At 37.5% G+C, this 25,819-nt stretch overlaps 5 protein-coding genes across 10 annotated transcripts; 3 read left to right on the top strand and 2 right to left on the bottom strand.

Moving 5' to 3' along the window:
* Positions 1-100: 100 nt before the first annotated feature.
* Positions 101-2,867, bottom strand: parvin (beta-parvin). Of its 2 annotated transcripts, XM_012359320.2 has the most exons (6): positions 2,726-2,867; positions 2,045-2,176; positions 1,504-1,767; positions 1,009-1,403; positions 694-937; positions 101-591 (listed from the first exon to the last, which is right to left on the bottom strand). In XM_012359320.2, the coding sequence occupies exons 2-6, from the start codon at positions 2,157-2,159 to the stop codon at positions 515-517; spliced, it is 1,095 nt and encodes a 364-aa protein (XP_012214743.1). In that variant the 5' UTR covers positions 2,160-2,176; positions 2,726-2,867; the 3' UTR covers positions 101-514. The 2 variants fall into 2 exon arrangements, with proteins under 2 accessions (XP_012214743.1, XP_012214741.1); XM_012359318.2 differs by lacking the exon at positions 2,726-2,867 and having other exon boundaries at positions 2,045-2,326.
* Positions 2,868-2,960: 93 nt separating this feature from the next.
* park (parkin) lies at positions 2,961-5,458 on the top strand. Of its 4 annotated transcripts, none has more exons than XM_012359316.2 (9): positions 2,961-3,083; positions 3,162-3,424; positions 3,504-3,708; positions 3,796-4,159; positions 4,235-4,436; positions 4,505-4,654; positions 4,742-4,867; positions 4,940-5,024; positions 5,214-5,458. In XM_012359316.2, exons 2-9 carry the CDS (start codon positions 3,167-3,169, stop codon positions 5,321-5,323), a joined length of 1,500 nt encoding a protein of 499 aa, XP_012214739.1. In that variant the 5' UTR covers positions 2,961-3,083; positions 3,162-3,166; the 3' UTR covers positions 5,324-5,458. The 4 variants fall into 4 exon arrangements, with proteins under 4 accessions (XP_012214739.1, XP_067203478.1, XP_067203472.1 ...); XM_067347377.1 differs by having other exon boundaries at positions 2,962-3,083; positions 3,306-3,424; XM_067347371.1 differs by having other exon boundaries at positions 2,971-3,083; positions 3,282-3,424.
* Positions 5,459-5,589: 131 nt separating this feature from the next.
* On the top strand, positions 5,590-7,104 carry tub (interleukin 1 receptor associated kinase 4 tube). Its single transcript, XM_012359322.2, has 3 exons — positions 5,590-5,954; positions 6,094-6,266; positions 6,342-7,104. The coding sequence occupies exons 1-3, from the start codon at positions 5,800-5,802 to the stop codon at positions 6,890-6,892; spliced, it is 879 nt and encodes a 292-aa protein (XP_012214745.1). The 5' UTR covers positions 5,590-5,799; the 3' UTR covers positions 6,893-7,104.
* A 564-nt stretch (positions 7,105-7,668) lies between these two features.
* On the top strand, positions 7,669-12,420 carry LOC105667493 (pyruvate dehydrogenase phosphatase regulatory subunit, mitochondrial). The gene is made up of 14 exons (XM_012359314.2): positions 7,669-8,289; positions 8,355-8,567; positions 8,639-8,802; positions 8,932-9,095; positions 9,172-9,355; positions 9,620-9,825; positions 9,909-10,224; positions 10,290-10,447; positions 10,525-10,673; positions 11,004-11,211; positions 11,274-11,363; positions 11,509-11,688; positions 11,767-11,967; positions 12,066-12,420. The coding sequence occupies exons 1-14, from the start codon at positions 8,048-8,050 to the stop codon at positions 12,273-12,275; spliced, it is 2,685 nt and encodes an 894-aa protein (XP_012214737.1). The 5' UTR covers positions 7,669-8,047; the 3' UTR covers positions 12,276-12,420.
* Not1 (CCR4-NOT transcription complex subunit 1) lies at positions 12,319-24,348 on the bottom strand. 2 transcript variants are annotated; one of them, XM_012359312.2, is made up of 19 exons: positions 23,761-24,348; positions 22,872-23,084; positions 22,340-22,774; positions 21,967-22,263; positions 20,922-21,865; positions 20,697-20,850; positions 19,471-20,469; positions 19,063-19,395; positions 18,870-18,983; positions 18,522-18,770; positions 18,152-18,445; positions 17,795-18,037; positions 17,313-17,729; positions 16,717-16,977; positions 16,416-16,636; positions 15,898-16,104; positions 15,574-15,694; positions 13,429-14,957; positions 12,319-13,158 (listed from the first exon to the last, which is right to left on the bottom strand). In XM_012359312.2, the coding sequence occupies exons 1-19, from the start codon at positions 23,860-23,862 to the stop codon at positions 13,083-13,085; spliced, it is 7,209 nt and encodes a 2,402-aa protein (XP_012214735.1). In that variant the 5' UTR covers positions 23,863-24,348; the 3' UTR covers positions 12,319-13,082. The 2 variants fall into 2 exon arrangements, with proteins under 2 accessions (XP_012214735.1, XP_012214734.1); XM_012359311.2 differs by having other exon boundaries at positions 15,568-15,694.
* Positions 24,349-25,819: the final 1,471 nt, after the last annotated feature.

The following is a 25,819-nucleotide window of genomic DNA, read 5'->3' on the forward strand; positions in this document are numbered from 1 at the left end:
AAAATGATGTAAAATATTCTTCCGCGATCAACACATTGCAGATCGTATAATTTTTGTTGCATACATGTTGTAGAGTGGATTTAGAGAATGCAAAGACTACTTATAAAATTTATTAAAATATTTATTAATATAGTTATTTAGAAAACATCAATACAGTTCACAAATGTGATAAATAAATATTATTTATAAAATACTATATTATACATTATACATATATAAAAAGGCACGTTATTTAAAGCTTACAATGTGTATAGATTCTCCTATTTAGTTGTATCCTTTTTTTGTTTTTATTTGCCTGATTTAAAAAAATATATAATATTTACATATGTTCATACTTTAGAGAAAAAAGAATGTAGCAAAGTCTAAAAATGAAATCTATATTGAACACTTTGTGTAAATAACTTCGTAATGGCAGTTCAATGACAGAATAACATAAAAAATGTTAATGTAATTAAAATATTAATTATAATAACGCGACATTTGCACATGAGACCAACTGAGTACGTATATCTTACTAATTTATCCCCTTGTATTTTGTAAAGAGATTGTATAGCACGCGAAGAGTAGATTTCAGATCCAGATTTACGATATCTGCAAGAGAAATAATTCATATATTAAAAGAATACAAGTCATGGATTAAAAAAATTCTTGATATAGCGCTTTGCGTGAAATTAAATATTAGAAATTACAAACCTTCGGGACGGGCTTTAGGTTTCGGTAAACCGATATCCCGCATAATATCAAATGCGAACGAAACATTATGCACTTTCTGATCAATGGTCTTTGGAGTCAAATGGAAGCTACCCAATGGAACAAAGAAGCCTTCTAAAAGACCAAGCAGTAAAGTAAGGAATACACCATCATGGAATTGAGTATCCAAGTCAGTCACTTCCAAATGTACTTTGCTCAAGTGCTTATTTACGAATGTTATCAAAGACTGAAAAATGATAACACATTAGTAAAAGCATGGAAAAGAAAGACAAAAATCTACGAGATTGTTTCACTTACTTTCTTCACAACAGCTAGTTTATCCGGCGCGTGGTCAAAAAGAGTGTCAAACGCATCGCGCTCACAACGCATACCCAAATCGTCGTACGTTGTCGTCAGTTCTTCTCTCACTGTCCTGTGTATCAGCTGACCATCCTTTTTACGAACCACAACCACTTGAACGGAAACTCTTTCTGGCAATCTAACAGGAGCGCGAAACAATCGGGCTAGGCCAACCAGTAAGTGCAAAATTGCAACAATATTTTTTGAATGTACAGATTCGACGCTCCACTTGTAAGGCGGATATCGGCCTAGCACTCGATTTGCAGCAGACAAGACGACAGCAAGCTTTTGTTTTTGCCCTTCCTCAGACTGAGTCACTTCAGGTACATCCAGTTTCTCTCCAGTCAGTTTTTCTGAAATAAAATTTTTTAAAGAGAAATTAGGATTGCTTTTATTCCGTTCACAGATAAATTGGAAATTCTACACTTTAAGTTGCATATATATTTTACGTACCCAAAAGTTTTTGTAACACTTGTCCATCATATAAATCTTCTACTATATCCTTCACAATAATTCGCTGATCCGCTAATTCGTCATTGATCCATTCGATTAATACGAATATCAACTCTTGTATCTTAGGATCTTCCAAAGATTTCGGTTCTATCATGGAACGTTCTTCATTCTCGTCAAGAGCATAATCCTCTGGTGGCATATCGGGATTGGCAGCATACCCAGGTGAATCAATTGCATATTTTCCTTCTTCTTGCACTTCTTGTACTGGAAATATAATGTCCTTGTCATAGTTTTTAGACAGCACGTTTTAATCTTGATTAAGATAATTTAAGATGACTAAATAAAAGTTTCTAATATAAGAATTAGTTTAAAAATGTATGAACTAAAATGTAATTTCCTATTTTTAAACAATTTCAATTATTTTCGTCAATTGTGGAATGACATATCTCACTCCATATAAGGATACAAGCTTATTAAACAGTGATGTAATGATGTTTGAGTAAATTTCATATTATCAGACGATATAAGAAATAGATAGTACCTTCCTTAATGCGTTTTTTTCTCCCGAGAGTTCCAATTTTATCCCAAAAACTTTCTTCTTTCTCATCTTTCTTAGAAATTGGAGTACGAGGTGACTTGGGCCGAGGAGACGCCATTATTAAAGTTCTTGTATCTAAAGGCAATTCTTGCATGTGTGTGTGATCACCAAACAGAGAGACTCATAATAAATCTGCACCACTCTACACATTGATAGACATGCTACATAATTTATTTTAAGCTTACAATATTGAAAAAAAATAATATATGAAAAAATGCACAAGGACAGTTATAAAATAAATTTTAAAACTGATAAACTGTAAATTAATTAAGTTACATTTAATTTTATTCAAACATTAGTTACAATAGATAATTGGAAAAAGCTAGCATCAGTAGTAATGTAAAAAATGTATGTTTAAATTATATAAAAATATATCCGTATTTTTCTGATTAGAAGCATTTTTGACGAAATTTAAAAATATTAAATTCAAGAATTATGCAGACTTATTATGAAACATCCTATATGTCGAATTATGTCACAAACGTCACTTCTTAAAATACATGCGGTATATAAACACTTTTTTACAAAGATCACCATCAATGAATAGAGATATAAAAAATTAATAAAATTTTTTGTACAATTAGAAAAAAATAACGTTAGTGCACTATATTTAAGGTTTTTTACGTGGAGTTTGTATTTTTTTTATTCCTGTGAAGAGACCAGAAGAGACTGTCCATTTAATAATGGGTTTATTCTTTTTAGCTGCACTGAGACTGCACTAAAATAGGATAATACAGGACAAATAGATAGTTTCGCCTGATTAATTCCTTCATCACATGACTAATATTAATTTATCTCGGATACATGATTGGTTCATTTTCTTAAACATGTGTATTATTCATTTATGCAAGTGCATCTGGATATACCTTAATTGAGACGAAAATTCAAGTCCTGATACCGGTGTAATGCAAAGTACACTAACCTAAAAAGTTGAGCAAGTTGCAAATTTTCAATATTTTTATATCACGAATAAGATTCAGAAGTAATTAAATTTTATTTTCTCCTATATCTGATAAGCATATCTGATAATTATATCTGATAATTAGCTATATCATTATAGAGGTTATGAGCTTTTTGTTTGATTTACTGAAAAACGCTTTTCTTGGAATGTTACAATTATTGTGGTTTGGTAAACGGAAAATATCAAATTCTTTGAGCATATATGTTAAAACAAATACAGGAAGTACACTTTCCGTCGAATTAGATCCAAAATGGGATATAAAAAATCTGAAGGAAATTGTTGCACCTCGGATGGGGATAGCACCAGAAGATGTCAAAATTATCTTTGCAGGTAAAGAGCTGCATAATTCAACCATAATAGAGGTGAGCCAAGTTATATGTATATGAAGGCATTTTTGTACTTGAATATTTAATTGTAATATTGATACATTTCATATTGCAGGAATGTGATTTAGGTCAGCAAAGCATTTTGCATGCAGTAAAGATGCCTCATAAAATATTTAATAAAAAGAATGATGCTTCAAATTCTATAGAAGAGTCTATGGCAGAGACATCTGATTCAAATGACAGTAGTAGCAAACCTATGAATGAAATGCTTAAGGATTTATCTTTGGATGAATCAGATCAGCAATATTTATCTCTAGAAGGTGGCAGTAATATTTAATAAAAATAATATTTTTTACAAGCTACAATGAACAGAAGATTAATTCATTTTTTCATATTATTGTTGACAGAACAGCAGGTAAATCGAGCACATTTTTATGTATACTGTTCTGCGCCATGTAAAGATGTAACAGCTGGCAAGCTGAGAGTTAAATGTTCGAGATGTAATAGTGGCGCTGTGACCGTTGATAGAGATCCTCAAAGCTGGTCTGATGTTTTGCAACCGAAAAGGATAACTGTACACTGTGAAAGTGATTTTTGTCCTACAACTTCAAGCATACACAATGAAGATATAGAGTCTCAAATTTCCTATGCTCGCTTTTATTTTAAGTGTGCAAAACATCCCAGTTTAGGAGAGAACGATGAAGCTGTACCTCTTTATCTTGTAAAGCCAAATCTACGCAATATTCCTTGTCTGGCATGCACAGATGTCAAGTATGCACTTTGTAGTAATGATGATCTGCCAGAAACTTTAGTAGTGATATTAATATTACTGAATTTTTTATACAGAGAGACTGTATTAGTGTTTCCTTGTGAAGCTGGTCATGTAACTTGCCTCGACTGTTTTCACGAGTATTGCATAGTTCGTTTACAAGAGCGACGATTTGAATTTGATACTATTGAGGGATATTATACCTTGCCATGCCCTGCTGGATGCCCCAATTCTTTTATTCAAGAAGTTCATCATTTTCATCTTCTTAACACAGAACAGGTCTGTAATTGTAAACAATTTTATATTTCAACATGGATTTCTATAATTATGATATATTTAATGTGTAGTATGAGAGGTATCAGAGATTTGGTACAGAAGAATATGTTTTACAAGCTGGTGGACTGTTATGTCCAAGACCAAACTGTGGAATGGGCATTATACCATCTGATGTGAAAACTGATGAAGAGTGTCGAAGAATTCAGTGTATTGGATGTGGTGTAAGTTCTTGTATTTTTTTAAAATTATTAAACTGTCAATTTTCTATAATAATAATTTTAATTATTTTATCTTATCTATTTTTTCAGTATGTTTTTTGCAGAATTTGTTTAGAAGGTTATCATGTAGGAGACTGTGAATCACAAACATCAGGGGCCTCCACAAGTATCTTTTTTTCAAAACATTATTCAGTGGATCCTCTAAAAGCTAGTGAAGTTGGTAAAATTAATACATTTATCAAAATAGCTTTTTTTATCAATCAATTTATCTTTTTTGAATTTTTTAAGGCTAAATGGGATGAAGCTAGTAAAAACATAATTCAAATATCTACAAAACCTTGTCCTAAATGCAGAACTCCTACTGAAAAAGATGGTAAATATTCGCAAAAATTAACTTTTTGCTAATATATTTAAATTTTGAGAGTCTTATTGGTAGAATAATAAAAAAAGTAACAAAATGCATGCAACACCAGATATTTTAAAAAATCTATAATTTAAATTTTTGAAGATAATTTTAAGAAACATTTCTCAATATTTATAAGTATTATAAATTTACTTATAGGAGGTTGCATGCATATGATATGCACAAGACCAGGATGTGGTTATCATTGGTGTTGGGTGTGTCAAACGGAATGGACCAGAGAATGCATGGGTAATCATTGGTTTGGATAAGAGTTGAAAGAAAACTTTAATCTCGACATGCATGTTAATTTGGAAATTATATAAGCATAAATATCAGAGAAAAAGTTTGATGATATCTTGTTTCATATTGTATATTGTATTTTATAAAATAAAAATGAATAAGAATGTGTGCTTTATTATTGTATTTTTAAATGCTTAAACCGAAGCATTAATATAGATATTATTTGCATGCATAAAAATAGTTTTTTTATTTTTATATACAGATTATGTTATTAACAACTTGTTTTTACATATTTTTTTATTAAAATTTATTTTAGAGTAATGAGATAAAGAAAGAACGAAATTAGAGATAAAGTAAAAGGGAAAATTCAGACTTGAGTTTCCACATGATTCATTATCATATGAAATTTCCATGATTCTAACCTAATTTTTTGATCTGTCGCTTTATGTCAGAACTGTCACAATAATTTTGGTAAAAATTTAATTTTTAGCGTTGTTTATCAAAAATGGCATATAATAAGGATACTGAAATACGTAAAGTAAAACCTGAGGAGATGTACAAGTTGGCAATTATATTAAACGACTCTGATGCATGGAAAAAATTAATGACTATTGTGCTTAAGGAAGGAGATATTCCCAGATTTGATGGTGATCATATTCGGTAAATCAGATAAAATTACAAAATATTTTTTAAAATATTGTCATTTTACAAAATATTGTATTACTAAAAAGTTTTTAAAGTAAGTAAGTGGTTGTCTTCTTTGAAAATTAATGAAATAATTTATATTTTGGTTATATAGCACGATAGAACAAGCATCGCAATACAGAGACAAGCGCAATCCAGCTCAAATATTTTTAGATGAATGGAGCACTATGGGAAGGAAGAGACCAACATTAGGAATATTATTAGAGCTTCTCATACAAGCAGAATTATTTAGAGCTGCTGATTATGTAGCATGCGATCTACTAAAACGTAAGGTTTATAGTAACACTATCATTATATATATAAATGTATTTAAAAATTAACAATTATTTGTTTACCCTCTAGAGCAAAAACTAAAGAGACCAAGTAGTGGTCCAGCTGCTTCTATTGATACAAGTGATGCAGCCATAGATGATTTGTTAGAAAAACAAATGCTTCTACAAAATCCTTTACTATTAGGATCGACATCAGAAATTGAGATATATTTTAGGAAGGACAAGGACAATAGCATGAATAATGAAAACGCCAACAATTTATCAGACACAGATGAAAATTCTTCAAGTTGTCATAAATCTGCAGATGTTATATCAGCCATTGAATCAAATTTAATAAAGTTTAGCACCACAAATATTAGTGAAGCTGGGAACAAAGATATTGAATGTAATTTTGCTTCAGTGTCTAAACGTGATTCTGAAGAAATTCTAAAGACAAGCAATCCAGAAAATTCAATAGATGAAACACATACATATGAAGTATCTGAAGTATCAACTCAAGAATTGCCAGTAGTTATACTGCCAGTAATTGCCAGTAATAATAATCCTGAACAATCTGCTACAGAGCTTAATGAAGAGATGTGTTCATCTGATATGAATATTCCACTTTGTATAAAAAAGTAACATTTGACTTCATTTATTTCATAATCATGATTTTATCAAAAATTATGTGCAATATAAATAAATATTTTATTATCTATTTACAAGAGAATTATGGAACAAAGTGTATTAATATTAAGATATAGATATAATGAAGAATATAAATAATAAAAAACAAATATGTATTTTAAGACTTGTAGCTTATATTTTGAAATATATGACTTAATATAATGTAATATGATTCATTCTATTATTTTCTTTATTTGTAATTATTATGTTATATAGTATGTAATTTAATATATGGGAAACATCTGAGCAATTAATTTAGAATTAAAAAAGTATATAAATATATGTCTGATCTGATTACTGAATTCTATACAAACTGAAAAGTGCTGTGCTGCTCAAGACATGGTCAGACAAAGAGAGCATTCGGATTGTTTTGTCTCTTTCTGTTGTAGACTCTCTTGACTACTCTGTATTAGCGTTTTCGATTATACAGGATTTGAACGACCCAAGATTGGTTAATGACGTCATTGCAACCTCTCCACCAATGAAAGACTTGCATTTATAGTAAAATAGTGATTGATCAACCCTAGATCGTTCAAACCCCGTTTATTCGAAAACGCTATATATGTGTATACTTATATATACTCTACGCATATGTATATAAAACTCTTATAGCGTTTTCGAATAAACGGGGTTTGAACGATCTAGGGTTGATCAATCACTATTTTACTATAAATGCAAGTCTTTCATTGGTGGAGAGGTTGCAATGACGTCATTAACCAATCTTGGGTCGTTCAAATCCTGTATAATCGAAAACGCTATTAGCTGCTTGCTTTTTGTGTCTCAAATCTAGCCACACTGCTTTGCAGCACTTTTGAGCATTTTATAGTTTACTATGCATGTAAAAACTTTTATATATATCTCTCAGCGTATCTTTTTAAATTCCATTACATCTTGATGTACTTAGATATGTGTATAGTGTGTTGTAATTTAAAGATAAAATTGGAGACGCTTTATTTAAAAACATAATTATGATTATTATAATAGTTAAACGTCAGAGATGCTTGGCTAAGTGTTAACTCTACAGATACATTTATTTTATTTTATGTCTCGAGAAAAATAGTAGATTAATCAGGTTTTGAAAACACAATTTTGTAACCTCAATCAATCAAAATGTGGCAACAATCCAAGCTGTTGTACGGTAGATGTGTAATGCAAGGAAGAAATCTTTTTAATCATCACAAAACAGCAGAAATAGCTACAAAATCTATCAATACAATAGAAGATGCTGAATATTCATTTCCTAAAGAAGCACGAGTTGTCATATGTGGAGGTGGTGTTATGGGAGGTGCTGTGGCATATCATTTGTCTTTGATGGGACTGGGATCGCAGACTGTTCTAGTAGAAAGTGGCAGGTAAATATTTTTTTTATATACATCTTTTCTAAATAAATTATTATATCTTTATTCTGTTGTTACAGACTGGGAGGAGGAACAACATGGCATGCGTCAGGATTAGTGGGAGCTTTCAAACCCAGTCTGGCACAAGTGAAACTTGCTCAGGATAGTATTGCGCTGTATAAAGAATTGGAGAAGAAAGGCTTGTTGACAGGCTGGAAACAATGTGGCAGCCTTTCTTTGGCGCGAACAAGAGATCGTATGACTACGTTCAGGCGAATGAAGGCACAATCTGTGTAAATATTTACTAGGTGCAATATCATAGTAGACATTTATATTTTAATATCTTTATTTTTTAATATCTTAGGTCGCGTGATATTGAGTGCCACTTAGTTTCACCGGAAGAAATTCGAGATCTATGTCCATTGTTACATGTTGATGATCTCTTTGGGGGATTATGGATTCCAGAAGACGGGGTCGGTGATCCATATCAAATCTGCTTAACACTGATTCAAGAAGCGCAACAAGGAGGTAAAACAAGAGACACTATTTTTGAGAAAAGTTGTAAATTCTAAATTCTAAAAAGTATTTAATAAATAAGATATTTATAAAAATATTTGCTGTGTGAATTGCTTTTTAAATATTTCTTTTTACATTCAGGTGTCACAGTACTGGAGAATTGTGCGGTCACAAAGGTTATCAATCAGGGCGGTCGAGTGAAAGCGGTGGAAACAACAAACGGTACCATTGAATGCCAACATTTTGTAAATTGTGCTGGATTTTGGGCGCGGAATGTAGGGAAACTCAGTGAGCCATACGTAAAAGTCAGTAATTCAATATGAGAAAGACACGGAAGAGATGCCAACAAAAAATAGTGCACTGCTTGTATTATTTTTCCAGGTACCACTTCATCCAGTGGAACACTACTACTTACACACTAAACCTATTACTAATTTAGATCCAATGACACCTGTTGTGCGCGATTTGGACGGATATATCTATTTTCGAGAGAACGAGGGTCGATTGTTGGCTGGCGGTTTCGAGCCGGTCGCAAAACCAGCCTTTGAAGACGGCATAATTCCTGGTCAGATAAAGACACAATTTTATTCTACACGCAAAATTATATATCAAAACGATTAATTATTTGTCCTCCTCGCTAAATTAACTCCTTAAGTCTTAATGTCTCATATATGTTATTTGAAAAATCTTTTTTTTAACTAAATCTCCACAAACACGGTATCTGTAGGTTTTTGAAATAGTCGAATTCAAATCTCTGGTCAAAATTTTCAAATTTAATTTGATAGATTATGAAAAATGTGACACACACGAGCTTAATTTTTATTTGCAGAGAGCATGGATAAGCGGTTTTTGCCGGAAGATTGGGATCACTTTCACACTTTGCTGGAACAGATGCTGCATAGAATTCCAAGTCTAGGAAATGCGGTTCTAGAGAGACTCTGCAACGGGCCCGAGGCATTTTCTCCGGATTGCAAATGGATCGTGGGAGAGGCTCCAGAAATATGCAATTATTATATCGCGGCCGGAATGAAAACGGTTAGTCGATTAGTCGGTTAGAACAATGTTTAATTGTAGCTTGGCTCTTAAAATTCTACGATACAGATGATCGGTTTTCAAAGGTCGGAATATCCGCTGCTGGCGGAGTCGGTCGCGCAACGGCGGAATTGATAGTTAACGGCTCGACTTCGTTAGATATGTACGAGTTAGACGTGTCCCGCTTCCTCGGATTGCACAATAATCGCAAGTTCCTGCGCGATCGAGTGCGAGAAGTGCCTGGAATGCACTACGCGCTGCAATATCCCCACCACGAGTTCAAAACCGGACGAAATCTGAGAATGTCACCGATTTATCCGAAGCTGAGAGACGCTGGTGCCGTTTTCGGCCAGGTCATGGGCTACGAGAGACCGTCTTGGTTTCAGCCGGATGACGACTATGGTAATTTTGATTTATCATCATTTTATAAAAATCAGAGTTGTATATATAAGAAATATGTTTGATAGATTTAGAGTTTCCCGATGGTTTTCAAAGATATAAAATAGCCTACACAAACACATTCTGCAAACCTCCTTGGTTCGATGCAGTCGCGCAAGAATACGCTGCTTGTAGAGAAGCGATCGGTCTGAGCGATTATTCTTCTTTCACGAAAATCGATTTATGGGTAACTATTCGACAGCTTGTATATGATTCTGTTAGTAAACTTTCATTGAGATGTTCAATATCTTTATAACGTTTCAGTCGAACGACACGGAAGTCGTGGATTTGTTACAGTATTTGTGCTCAAACGATGTAGATGTGCCCGTGGGAAGTATTATCCATACCGGTATGCAGAATCGACGTGGTGGCTATGAGAATGATTGTAGTTTAGCGCGAATCGCACCGAATCAGTAAGTTGCAATATATTCGAATTGCGTAGGATAGTCTGTCGTTAACGATACAACCAGAAAGATGAAAAGGTGTAGAATATTATTTTATTTTTATATTTAACGAATAGAGATTATTTGGCACATTAAAACTATATAAAATGATAATGGCAAAGAAATTAAATTTATATATTAAAAAATAAGTTGAAAATATCACACACACAAATAAGTTTGCTTCAAGAAAATTATATTTATAAAATTTGGTAAATTATTTTCTTTGTGGTTGTATTAATAACGCGGACCATCCTGCATAAAAGATGAATACATAAAAATATGTTTGAAAACTTTCGTTAGTTACATGATGATCGCCCCAACTATTCAACAAACGCGTTGCAAAAATTGGATCCACCGACACTTGCCAGCGGACGGTTCTGTCGCCGTGTCTGATGTCACATCGGCGTACACTGCAATTTGCATAATGGGTCCGGCCACCAGACGATTGTTAACCGAATTGACAGACATAGATTTGAATCCAAAAAACTTTCCATTTTTCACGTTTAAGGTAAACATTCGAATATAAAAATTTATCTTCCTCAGTCATTGCTTGCTTGTTATTTTAATTAGGAATTAGATGTTGGACTCGCCAATGGTATTCGCACAATGAATTTAACGCACACTGGAGAGCTTGGCTACGTTCTGTATATTCCGAACGAGGTAACAGTCTTGATCAAGTAATCAAGTGATCGCTATTATATCATCTTTGTTTTCGGAGTTAATAATTTTAATTTTCATAAAAAAACAACTAGATTGGAAATCGTATCTTAAATCTGCAAGAAGCTAAAGATTTTGTAACTTTCAGTTTGCCCTGCACGTTTATACGAGGCTAATAGACGCCGGAGCAAAATACGGGATGAAACACGCTGGTTATTATGCAACGCGGGCTTTGCGCGTTGAAAAGTTTTATGCATTCTGGGGACAAGATTTAGATACCTTCACCACTCCCTTGGAATGCGGCCGATCGTGGAGAGTGAAATTCGATGTAATGATATTGAAAATTAATGGAATTTAGAGGAATCGCTATACGTGAATTTATTCGTGTGAAATTTTCATCTCGCAGAAAGAAATCGATTTCATCGGCAGAGACGCTCTTTTAAGACAGCGCAACCAAGGCGTTCAACGTAAGTACGTGCAGTTGCTGTTGAACGATCACGATCTTGAGTTGGACACTTGGCCCTGGGGCAGCGAGCCCATTTACAGAAATGGAAAATATTGCGGGATGACGACGACCACGGGTTATGGATTTACATTTAAAAAGCAGGTAGCTTGAAGCTTCTTTTTTTATACTTTTTTTCATATAAAACTTGGATTTTCAAAATTTTGTCTCTTTTGAAAACTGAATCTTATCGAATTCATCAGGTGTGTCTTGGGTTTGTGCAAAACTTCGATTCGAAAGGGCAGCCGCAAGAGGTGACGAACGAATACGTATTATCGGGCGATTACGAGGTGAATGTCGCGGGCATCATGTATTCCGCGAAGTGCCACTTGCACAGCCCGAATTTACCGACCAAGTTCCCCGACAAAGAGAGAGACGCGTATCACGCTACGCGCGATCAACAACCCTCGTAAATCTTCCACTCAGCCAATGATACTTCAATGTGTACAAATGATGTATATAGCAAAAGATTTAATAAATTGTTTAATGTATCACTCATAAAAACCACTACATCGAAAGATCTAAAAGGTTACAGTAGAAATCCTTCAAGACAAAGAATCGCGTAAATGAATTACATCCGATGCCGATCACTTATATCCTCCCATCCTTGTTGCGTAACTACTTAGTCTTAAAAAGATCACATGTATATACTAGTACTTTATACTATGTCACAGCTTTCGAAATGTATTGTACACTTAAACAATAATTTCTAAAGCGCATCTATCTCTCTACAAGTGTCTGACAATGCTCGGAGTTCTATGTATACATCACATCCGAATACACGCAACATATTCTACACTATGCGTAAGAAATGTCCGTGTAGTTGCATTTCTTGAACATTATTCGTCATCTGCATACTCTGTTCTGCTCCATTATACACTTTATGACACTGCTTTACACACACACACACACCCACGCGCACACACACGTATTTATATGCATGTGTACAATGTCGTTCGTATATAATACATAGAGTGAAATACAATTGTCCGAAACACACTTAGCAAGATGTGTCAAACTTATTCCTAGTCGACCAATTTTATTAAAATATTAATGCAATAATTGTCTCATTTATGCTATATGAATTAATATATACCTATATACGATCAGTAATTATTCACCGTGAGAAATGAAATCTGACGGTATACTTTATCCATACAACTTTTTACACGCGATACAGTCACTGTACATCTAATGATAACGAAAAGTGAAAAATTCTATCACTCCGGAATCTCTGTCTCCGTCGTGGGAACCTGTTTCTGCACCATACAAGATCGAGCTACAGACTCGAACAATCTGAAACAACAAACGGAATCTGAGTCACAGAGCATTGTTGCTAAAAATTTATAAAGCTGTCTCATTTATATTAGATTTATTGTAAAAATATAAAATTTTTATAAGAGAATTTAGATTTGATTAAAAAAAAATTTATGAATTTTATAAAATTTTACACTTGGAATCAAAAAATTACTTTTGAATTATACAGATAAAGCGATGTAAATAAAAAAACTTTTGTCATGCACGCTTATTCACGTCTTGATATCGATAAACATTTTGTCGACTTACTTCTCAATTTCTGGCGCACAGTGTACAAACTCGTGCGACCAGAATTTATACGTTGGATTTTTGATGAGCTCGATGAATGTGATGAGCAGACCCCACGGGTGCGGTCTGTTAACTATCAGTCTTTCGAGGAGGACCCTGGTGATCTGCTCCTGTATCGCTTCCGTGTTCGCCTCGGCGAATAGGTAAAGAAGCGTACAACTGAAGTAATGCGTATGACTGTTGGGATACCGCAATTGATTCGCAATGGCGTTCAGGAACAGGTAACGACCCTCGGTGTCGAGATCGACAGCGAGATTCTGGAAGATGTCCATGTGCGCGGAATGCGCGATCGTGGACATGTTGGGCGCGTGGCCCTTGCTGCGAATAAACGTTATGGCCTGCGTGCCCACGTAGAGCACCAGAGCGTTCATCAGCTGTATGTTGTAGCGCACACCGGCCTCTTGCGACACTTGCAGATTGCTGCGAAGTTCAGACAGAAAGGTGACCGGAGCGCGTGCCTTCAGATAAGAATCGAGCTCCTTCTTGAAAGTCAACGGCTGTATCGTAGACGCGAAATTGGTGAGCACGCGCGGGGCGTGCGCTATCTCCTGCAGCATGTCGACTTTCAGATTCGGCGTGAACGGATCGGGCAGGCGCATATTTCGCGGGAACGCGCTCAAAATCAGATTTCTCATTTGTATACAGTTCGGCGGTATTACATCACAGAATCCGTAATGATAATCGCATAAGAACTCGGGAAAATCGTGCAGCAGCACCAGCAACACCCGTAGCGTTCCTTTGTAGAGGCTCGTCACGGGTTTCGCGAGCTCCGCATTACGCAAATACGGCGCGAGGTACTTGAAGAGATCGATGAGAAGTTGCGCGTACATCCCCCAGCACTTTTGCTGCGGCGTGATGGCGAGCATGCGTCCGATGAAGACGCGATGCGAGACCAGTTCCAGCCAGGCGTAACAGAAGCCCGACGCTTTCGCCGGCCGCAGTATGTGCAGAGTATGACAAAAGGCCGTCAGGACCTGGAAGTTGACGGCTTCCAGCACTGGCTCGGGCGCGCACAACTCCAAGAAGAGCATAATGAAGATCCTGTGATACGGTAGCTGTTGGAAGTCGGTGCCGCGTATTTCGTGATCCTGCAGAAGCACACCAGCTACGATACCAAGCACTTTATTCAAAAGATTGATCTTCGTGTGAGTGTTGGTGGCGTCGCCCGAATGCTTCACCAGCAGGGCTACAAGACGCACAAACGCGTCCAACGAGTGGAAGCACTTTGCGCGCATAATCGAGGGCGCCGTCGTAGTTTCCGAGAGAGCACGGTAACAGAGATCGACGCACATCTGCGTGCTGAGCTTGAAGAATCGTGTGATGAGATCGTCAGTCTTGAGGATCCCGTGGATGTTCATTTGATGTACAAATATGCTGAATGCTTTCGTAGGATCGCGCGCGTGCTGCGGGCTGTGGTGCATTGAGACCCACTCGCGCAGCAGATACTCCGTCTTTTCCATCAGTCCGGGTGGATCGTCGAAATCGCGAGCCTGCGAAAGCGGCACACGTTAATTTCATTACGACATGTGGAAAAAGATACCTGTAGAGATATTCCGTACTCTTTCAGCAATATTTATATCATTGAAATTAATCAAATATAGGGCTCAACTGATTACAAAAATCATTTAAAATTAATAGGAGCGTAAAGAGTCACAATGCTAGTTCTTCGTGCGAAGTTTAAAATATATTCGTTAAATTATTTACGAAAAATCAAACGTTTCGACCTGCCATCGGGCCTTCTTCAGTGTACATTAATAATAATACAAATAAAACGGAAAATTTGCTCGCAAATTTCAACATAATGTGAAAGATGTGGAAGACGTTAATATCATCCTTTCATCCGATTGCAGTTCGGTAGAAAATAAGTTAATATTGAAAAAAAATCATGTTGAAGCGCCAGTCCACGTGGAGAGGACAAGGTGGAAAAATAGAAAACAATGGTCTTTACATTTTGCAAGTCAAGATCTTAGTGTTATATCATTGACACTTTAGGAATAATAAAATATCGTTAAATGTCGACAAACGTCATTGGATGTGTGATACGAAATATCATCGCTGACATACTCTATTAGAATTGAATAATCTGAACAATCTACTTACTCTCACCTGCAGGATTCCAGAATGAATATGTGCCGTCGGTCCTGCCGGAGCTCTGTCTACCAATACGCCAGAATCATGATTGGCACGCAACGAATCTACTAGATTTGTTAATCTGAAGAGTGAGATCCTTGAAAAAAGTTTGAATCAATGTAAAACGGTGATCTAATTTCTAATTTAACATTGCAACTAAGAGAAAAAAAGGAGATTTTGACAGGAAAACTGTATATTAAATAACAGCTTTGTTATTTTTCTCCAAAATCTCCAGTTCTGCTACGCAGCTGTCAAAACGTCTCCTTTTTCAATATTATTTTTCAGTATTTATTATAATACCCATCCGGTGGTGTCCTATGATGTGCCATTCGAGCCAATATTTCAATCGTGTGGAACAAGTCGGTTTCGGTAACGTGAGTCGCCTGCCTCTCGTCAATCAAATAGAGTTGAACCAATTGCATAGCAAATGCAGTTGCCATAGAATTTCCTGCCTCCATAGCTTGGGCCAGAGCTACATCGTATTGCGGAAGACTAATCAAATGAGATCTGCCAAAAAGATGTGACGTATATTAATTCACTGTGAGTTCACTTCTGCTACATAACGCACATTATAAATAATTGTGAAGCGACATCATTATTTATCGCAACTTTTTATCAAAATATAAATACCTCGAGAATCGATATCTAAATCAAATATCTTAACCGTTTAATCAAATCAGTTATTAATTTTTATAATAGTTCACGCAGTTTACATTGTCAATACGAAAGAGTGGTTTGATAGGTATAAAAAAACCCATAAACCCATCATGTTAACGTAGTTTATGCCTCGTGAAATATTGCGTAAATCGTGCGCGCACCTTATGAGATAATCGACGGCCTCGAAATTATATCGGAATTCCTCTCTGCATTCGGTTAGGCAACGAGTTACGTGTTTGTTGGTCCACTGCATACCGTATGCGCGTTGATCTTGAAGACATTTCAAGATACGCAAGTGCAAGTCCCTGTAGCGTTGTATGAGATTCTCCGACTCGATGACGCTATTAGAAATAATAGGCCCGTCCAGTAAACCTTCAACGGCCTGAAACAATCATTGCCGATAAAGTTTTACAGTTTCACAACTCGTGTAAACATCATGTTTGCTCAGTGTAAATAACCCACTTTCTTCAGTAATCCCATAGCGGCGCCAGCGTCTCTCGATCTTCTGGTAAGAATGATCGATTCCAAAAGGCTGTGAAGGGCAGCGTGCTGCGGCGGCGGCGCCGCCGGTCCCAGAGCGTTCAATAGAACTTCTACTTCTGACGCCAGTTTTTCAAGCACGGCGCCCACTTCATCATTGCTAACTGCCGCAGCGTAGGCTACTTGTTGTACCGTCGCGACTGCCACGGCCGAATTGGGCGTAAATGTGGTAACAGGAGTCTCCTTTAGAATATAATACATTAATGAAAGAGCCAGAAATATCGAGAAATTTTTAGTCCACTTAAAACTTTAGAAAAAAAGTTGAAAATCTCACAATTATCCAGGCATTTTCAATAAAGTTTCCAAAAATAAAATCTTTTATACATTTAAAATAAATTTGTTAATTATACGTTTTTAAATATTACCTATTCATAAATAGACAAAAAATTAAAAGCATTCAAGTTTTAAATAAAAAAAAAAAAGACTCCATTAAATAGTTTTAGGACAAAGAAACCGATTATACAAAGTAAAATCTACATATTCAAAGAAACTTTTAGCAAAAAGTTTTGAATACGCACAGAAATGGGTTTCGGCATAAAGAGCGCTTGTGTGTCCCGTTCGGAAAGTGGCAGGAATCCAGGAATATTCCTAGCGAATTCTTCGTAAACAGCCATCTGCTGAGATGTCACGCCACCTATTTTCAATCTAATTTGCTCCGGCATCCTCTCGGCTTGATACTTGGCGATAGGGTCACAATATCTTCGTCCCTCTTGCCGAGCGAGTTTTCGTAACTCTATCTCGTTCAGCAGTCGTTTGTCCATCTCGGGTATCGCTTTTTCAATAGCTGTCTTCTGTACAAATGCACATGCGAGTTCCATATTGTCAGCAGCGACTATATTCGCCGCTTGCTCGACGTGCTCCTTCTGCTGTGAAGTCGTACTCAACAACGCCGTGAGGAAAGCTTGTTTCAAGTTCGTACTGATCGACGCTAAAATCTGTACACAAAGAGAAAATTAACAAATCGTTCGCAGTTTTTTTTTCGTATTCCGCATCGACTTACCTGATCGCGACAAGTGATCATTGCCATACCAGCGGTCAGATTACGCGCCATGTGTCGCGCCGCTGTTCGCATCCGTACTTCTTCCGGATCCAAAGCGAAATCTTTTCTCACAATCTGTTCGCTGGTTGTGAGAGCAATCTTAATAGATCTGTCCACGACGGGATGAATCCACTCCTGAATTGCTCTCTCAACCGCTGGCCGAACAAATTGCTTCAAGTGAGGATGTGCTTGAAAAAGAGCTAGCTGAAAATCGATATACCCGTGAAAATGTATTTTAAACAAATTTTTATGTCGAAATAACATTTGTTTATGTCAAGAATGATTCATATATTAGTACAGAGAAAAGGTTTTCCATACCTGATTATTGATGGTAATGTGCTGAGATATATTAGCGATGCCTGTCACTGATATGTCCATGTAATTAAATCGTGGTTCAGGTGGACCGGTAGGCAAGGAAGGCGTTGTATTCACAGGAGGCGCAGATTGAGGATTCATGGCGGTGCTCGTTGTCGGTCCGACCAATTCCTCTATAGGCCCCTGAGATTGTTGTTGATTGACGGTGCTTTCCGCTTTTTTATTCAGATGCGACAACTGGTATTCCAGATTGCGCAGCTTCTCGGGATCTTTCAGATAAATCACCGGCTTCAGTTCCTGTAAATCAGATCGCAGCGGTTTTAATACACAGAAAATTAAGCTATAAAGCTGAAATCAAATATAGCACGCTTACTCCAACGTCGATGCTCAGATTTTTGCACAACACTTCTATCTCGAACTTTAAGTTCAACTTTAAATCAGGCTCCTGGTGTAGTTCGGCTAGCACATTCATAATCGCCATGGTCCAAGGATTAGGTGGACGAAAAACGCGGCTTTTCGCGCAACTCTCAAGCACTTTTGCGACAAAAGGCACTACGTAAAGAAGTTCCTGTTGTCCTTTGTGATACGCTTCGACAAGTAAACTCTTCAGATCTATGTCTATCTGTTGATTAAATAATTGGAATTAAATAATTTATTATTTATATTGTACTTAAAATGGCACTACACATATATATATGGTATAATAATAATTTTATTATACTTGTAAAATAGGTTTATTCCTGCCAAGCGTCAACATCCCAAGCCAGTGTCCTAAATTCTTCAATAACGATCGATCGGAGAAATTAGCTATTCCTTTATCACTTCGTAAGAGAACCTGAAATAAAAATTTATGTAAAAAAAAGTCATCTGGCGGGTAAAAACATTTGCTGCGAATAAAACACCGTTCTACTCACTTTAATATTTCGAAATGTCTCTCTCGTGACCATTTTATTGACTTCAGGTAATTTTATGCAATCCAAAAAATTAGAATATAAGGCGTGAAAGTTCAGTTCTATACTGGCACGTTTCATTACTAGATATTGCGCCATCCACGGCCAGTATTCCTCCGTGACGATCTCGCGAATCTCGTCGCATTTCTGTTGCAGATTCAACTGGCTAAGATTGTTGAAGATAAAGGCCGTTTTGTCTTGCAAAGCTTCCGGTGGTGTTGTAATCTTTTCCTCTTTGTCCGTCGCCACGAGCAGCGTGTCGATATTGGTCGCGTTGGCGACCGAAGGCATGGAAGGCTACGGAAATAAATGCGCCACACGTTATACGCACATATGCGCCGTTAAGAGACGGATTTAAGGTATTGAACTCACCCTAGCCGAGAGAGATGTGGTCGGGGTCGTAGACGATTTCGCCTGCGTGGTGCTGGTGGTGACAGTAGTCGTGGTCATAGTCTTGTACGGGGTCGTGACCGGCGCCAACATGGCCGCCAGAGTTTTCGGGAGAACCGGACCCTGCGGCCTCGACGGCGGCTCCTGTCCTTGCAAGCCGTACTCGATGTACTCCATCAAGTGCTGCGGAAACTCGTTGAAATGCGGAATAGTCCTCACGTGCTCGCAATACGTTTGATAATCCTTCAGCCGACTTTTGAATCGATCGAGTGCCGTTATGCCGAAATAATACATTTTGCTGCCCTCCGGCTTCTTCAGGGCGTCGAGGACAAATCTCAGCGCTAATCCGAGTGTTACGTAGCTGTTGACGAGACCCTTCTCGATAATCCCGCCGAACAGCTGAGCCGTAATCTGCAATTCTTTTTCCGGATACTGCGGAAAGAATCGATACTCCTCGAATAGATTTCGCAGCATACAATTAAACACCTCTCTTTCTCTTCTGATCCCGGAGTCCTGAAATTTCTTCAGCATATCAAGAACCTCGTCGATCGACAAGGTTGGGTGCGGTGGATGATTATATATTCGTTGGAAGTAACTATTGGCTTCGTCTTCAACCTCTTTGGATACGTTCTGTCCCATATCTGGGAATAAATTGGAAGTCTCCGGAATTCTCGCTTTCTCAATGCCAGCTGGTGGACCGAGGCGTCCCAATCCACCTATTGTACTACCCGGTAGCACCGATGGCCCCTGAGTACCGACCGGGCCGGAATGTAACTGCGAAGATAGCGGCAACATAGGGAATGGACTCGGGGAAGGTCCCATAAGTCGTGAAGGCGATCCGGGTGCCGAAACCAAAGGTCCTAACGCACCAGGCAAATTGAAAGCGGAGCTACTTTGAGGTCCAAGAGCCGTGCCAAGGCCCATCGAAGCAAGACTAGAACTGAGATTCCCAAGAGGATCCACTTGCTTGGAAGAGAATAGCTGTAGAAAATCATACGACGGAAACAGTTACACAGAATACAGATGACACGCAATCTTAAATGATGTTTAAGTGACAAAAAAAAGTAGAAAATTTACTTAATTTTAAAACAAGATTCTTTCATAATATAAATTAACAATAAAAATCGTAACAAAAGAATGTAATAAAAGAATGTTGCAGTATGATGCATACTTTTACAAAATTAGATAAATCAAATAACTCAGTGTACCTGACTTCCTAAAGTTGTCGGATTGAACGGTTCTAATGCTCGATGTCTCAGAACTCCCGGTGGCGGTGGTCTGTTTATAGTGGTTTTACTCAACATTAGACTGCAATTCTGCACCATCGTCATGATTAAATCCGAAAGTTCCTGGGAGACATTTCTGTAAAAGGATGGAACAGTCAGATGTGATTTTCATGAAATATTGAAAAGCTATATAAATCCCAAACATACCCAGTGCAAACTTGTAAACAAGCCAGTATTGTGGTAAGCGTTTCCTGTGGTAGTTGACTCGCTTTTGGAATTGTAGGATCTTCCTTTATTCCAGGGCCCATAACTTGAGGACATCGTCTTTGTAAGAACTTGACGGATGCAGTGACAAAAACTTCTCCATGATCTCGAATTTTGTCTGTTAGCCATTTTTCTAACTTCAAATACTCTCGTCGAGATGCTAAACAAGCAAGATCGATGACGAATGGAAACGATTGTGCATTGAGTAGGGCTGATAGAGCTTTTAAATCTTGAGCGACATCCAAAATTCGTGACAACCTCGTTTGATCGTGATCGCCACGTACATACCATTCTGCCATTGAGTGCATTATAATTGTTTTTATCTTTACATTATTGGAATGCCATGCATGATGCAATATCACAGCAGAATTTGGATGATTCCCCAAAAAGATGGGCATCAGCGTGCTCAGCAGTTCTTGTCTCAAGATTGTGATGGGTGGATTTATTTGCAATAACGCCAACACGAGTACATCGGGGCAATGCTGAATTGGCCACTTAAATATCTCTTGCACAGGACTGTAAAGGCCCCTCTCAGCCATGTGTAAGAGCAGTTCGACCATATTCAGCGATCGCCACGTTTGTCCCTCCTTGCTGTCGCCTTCGGGTGCTGCCTTTAACACATCGACAGTTACTGAATGGTACGGATAGTCCGCAAAGCAAAAAATATCCGGACACTTCAGAATTTGCTGAATGAGAGAAAATTGACCCTCTACATTATCCCAGTGTCGGTAGAAGAGTTCGACAGGGAACACGTCCAGTGGATATCCTTGATGTTGGAGACCCAACTTAAGACCTGTGATCAGCAAGTTTAAACCTTGCCTATCCTTGATAACGAACTCTGCATGATCCAACTTCATGATAACTTCATTCCAAGATAATGTAGATTGCTAAAATATAAACAGATTTGATATATATGCAACCCAACGCTTAAGGATTTAATATGTAAATGACTTTATAATAAATGCAAAGAAATGCGACATAAACTCACGATTTCTTTTAAAGCTTGAATAAACACTTCGACATTCCATGTTGTGGGGGTAGCATTGTCTGTAGATTTTTCCTTACTAGAATCCTGTGAAGCAGCAGAGTTGCTCCAAAATGATTGTAAACCTCCAGCATCGTCAAGATTACTACAAGTACGTGACATATATGCCAATAGGCGAGCTGTGGACGTGGGTGAGATTTCTCTCGCACCTAGCCCAGCCACTGCCGATCGACATTCTTCTACGCTACTAGTAAAACTATATCCTAATTCCATAATTAACTCTACTAAAGAGTTGCCATCCTAAAACATGAAAAAAAATTGTATAAATATAAATATTCAGCGGATTCGTAAGTTATTAACGATAATGTTGTCTTACCATTTGACTGACGGCCATGTTTAACTCGATTTTGAACTGTAGAACTTCCCCGTCACCTGGGTACAAAAGTGGTGCTAACACCACCGGTACCAGTTCACGGGGAAAGTCGCGTCGCAAGTTTTTAAGAAATTTTTCTTTAGCCTCGGTTGGTAAATTATAAAGATTGGTGGTGTGAAAGGCCTGGCCAAGAATCAATTGCAAAACCTGAGGCAAAGAATCCTGCAGACCACCTTCGTGGTGCTTGTTGTTTGTCTCAGAATTTATGTAATTCTTTATTAACTCAGGCAACTGCTTCTGTGTGTACTCCAAGGCTAACACACGAATCTCTGTGTTTTCCGAGTGCTGTAACGCTATCGCAAAAGCAACTTCCTGCACTAGAGTCAAATCAAGTGTTTTTTTCAAGTTGGTAAAAAACTTTGGGGAGGGACTCAATGACTGAAAAAAATATATAGAAGGATTAGTATGTATTCTGTTAAACAAACATATCAACTATTTATAATAATAAATAAATAAATAATTCGCACATAAATACCTTTTGATGATGTAGAGGCTTATCCACAGCAAAGCACAAGTTAGATATAAAGGAAGGTTTGCTTAGTAAACTGTTGCACTCCTGCTTCAGCAACTTTGTTTGAAAATAATCTTTTGCGCTCGAATCTGATACTTCACCCTTAGAAAAGTCAACATACGAGATCAGACAGCGCAACAAATGTCGGTCTGCCTCCAGACCGTGCAACTGCACTAACTGCAGAAGAAATTAGGAATTAGCATATAATTGTTCAACGTTTAATTTTCCACAATTTCAACAAAAACGTACACTACATTTCCCAGCTTATACTTTCATAATATAATTATAATAGCAGCGAAAGACAGAATGTTCAGATTATTCCCAAGATACGTAACGTAATCCTAGATTTCGAAAGGAGAGAATAAAGGATGTGTAGAGTCCTAAGTGAGGTTAAGGTACGAATTGGGTAAATACCGCAGTAAGACGATATACGGGAAAAAAAAAAAACCAGTCTCGCGTTTCGAAATGATACGTTAGATTAGGCAGGTGGGTATTGGTCAGGTAAGAAAGCTCATTTGAAAATATTGCGATACCGCGTGAAGTGCTTAATAATAACGTGCGAGCTGACGTAGAACGCGCGCCCGCGCGCTTGTATGTGCACTTCGCGCATCGCTTTACGAGCACATTCCGATATTGGTGCTAATATATCGGCGAGATTGGTGGAAAAGTAAGGCCGAAGAACTACTAAATAAATATATTACGTCACTCGGAAGATGCGAGGAGTAAAAGATACATAAAGTGGGCGGGCAGGAGAGTGTAGACCGAGCGGAAAGCGCGGGGGAGGAGAGTGTAGATGAAAGAATTAGGCGAAGAACAATTTTCAGTTGATCGCTGAATAACGTGATACACTTACATGCGATATTTCCTGACAGCTGACCTCGAAGTTTCTCTTACTCAAATTCGCAACCAAATAACTGATTTGTGACAAAGTAAAAGACAACGAGTCCAGGTTCATAGTTCCATGAATACGACCTCGAAAGCTTCAAACGTGTTTGAAGCTTTCTTCGGTGTCCGCGAATTGCCGCCGCCCCGGATTCTCTCCTCGTTAAAAGCACGAAAGTTACATTGGCGCAATCCTATAGCCAACATCGGGATTGATATTATTGGAATACGATTTCACAGCAACGTCATGGCGAGCACAACACAGATGGAGGCTCACAAAAACACGCAACACCAACACGTTCTCGCGTAATCTGTCTCTGTCTCCCGTCGCCACCGCCACTGTCGCAAGTCGCGGTCACTGATGATTTGCACACTGTGTATACAAACGATGCACAAGTCACTATTATCCACACTACAATGAATATTGTCGCCGCCGGTGTCCCGTCACCTCGCGGTTGGATTCGTCCATGATGATGTGAAAAAAAAATACTAAGACAAAGGTATACGAAACACCCGTGAGACGTGCACTCGTCTGAATCACAGTCCAAAGTAACGATGCACTCCTTCACCTATCGGAACTTAAATGCTGAAAAGCAATATGGCTGCCAACATCAGCTTAAACCCAGTTTACATCGTACTTAGGCTACATTCAGACAATACTTGCATATGCTTATGCATTTATGTACACCAGTTTTCTGTAGATATACCTTTATTTCCCGTCTATCGAATGAACATACTGGTTATACTGCGTTTTGGAGCTGTATTTATAGGCTTATAGCGTTTTCGATTATACAGGATTTGAACGACCCAGGGTTGGTTAATGACGTCATTGCAACCTCTCCACCAATGAAAGACTTGCATTTATAGTAAAATAGTGATTGATCAACCCTGGGTCGTTCAAATCCTGTATAATCGAAAACGCTATTAGTTTACACCGATTGTTTAATACGCGTACCAAGTACTAAATCAGCTTCTTTGATTGGTGTAGATTTTGCACTAAACGATTTATACCTATCGGAGAAGCAGATTTATAGCGTTTTCGATGATACAGGATTTGAACGACCCAGGGTTGGTTAATGACGTCATTGCAACCTCTCCACCAATGAAAGACTTGCATTTATAGTAAAATAGTGATTGATCAACCCTGGGTCGTTCAAATCCTGTATAATCGAAAACGCTATTAGTATTTGGTACGCGTACTAAACAATCGGTGTAAACTAGGCCATTCAAGATCGGCTTAAGTTGTTTTCAGATGCTGTGAACCAATCAGAAAGCCTAAAGCTAGCATCAGACTATGCAAATTGTTGCAACAATTCGCAAACAATTTAGTAAATTATTAGAAATGCTGCATGTTGTATGGTGCATTTTTAGTAGTCTGAGGCCGGCGTCACATAGAATCCGTAATCCGTAATCCGCACCGAAAGTTTGCAAAAGTTACTAGGGATTGCGTCCGTAACGTTACGTGTGTTTTATCTCCTTGTGTCCCATGGAGCCGTAATTCCATGAAATTTCCGTAAAAGTTACTAAAAGTTACTAGTTATTACTAGTAATGCTTTTTTTAATTTTATTTATTTAACTAAATTTGACGATTTAATTAAAATTTTTGTTAAAATTATAATATATTCTGTAGTTTTCTTATGAATAAAATACAAATAAACAATTATAATTTGTTAAATAAAAAATAGTAATACCGTTACGTGTGTATTTACGGCTCCATGGGACACAAGGAGAAAAAACATACGTAACGTTACGGACGCAATCCCTAGTAACTTTTGCGGACTTCCGGTGCGGATTACGGATTACGGGTTCTATGTGACGCCAGCCTGAGGGTGCCGTCACATACAGCCCGTAATCCGTAATCCGCACCGGAAGTCCGCAAAAGTTACTAGGTATTTCGTCCGTAACGTTACGTGTGTTTTTATCTTCTTGTGTCCCATGGAGCCGTAATTCCATGAAATTTTCGTAAAAGTTACTACAAGTTACTAGTTATTACTAGTAATGCTTTTTCTAATTTTATTTATTTAACTAAA

The sequence above is a fragment of the Linepithema humile genome, chromosome 1, assembly GCF_040581485.1.
Source record: "Linepithema humile isolate Giens D197 chromosome 1, Lhum_UNIL_v1.0, whole genome shotgun sequence".
Taxonomy (NCBI): domain Eukaryota; kingdom Metazoa; phylum Arthropoda; class Insecta; order Hymenoptera; family Formicidae; genus Linepithema; species Linepithema humile.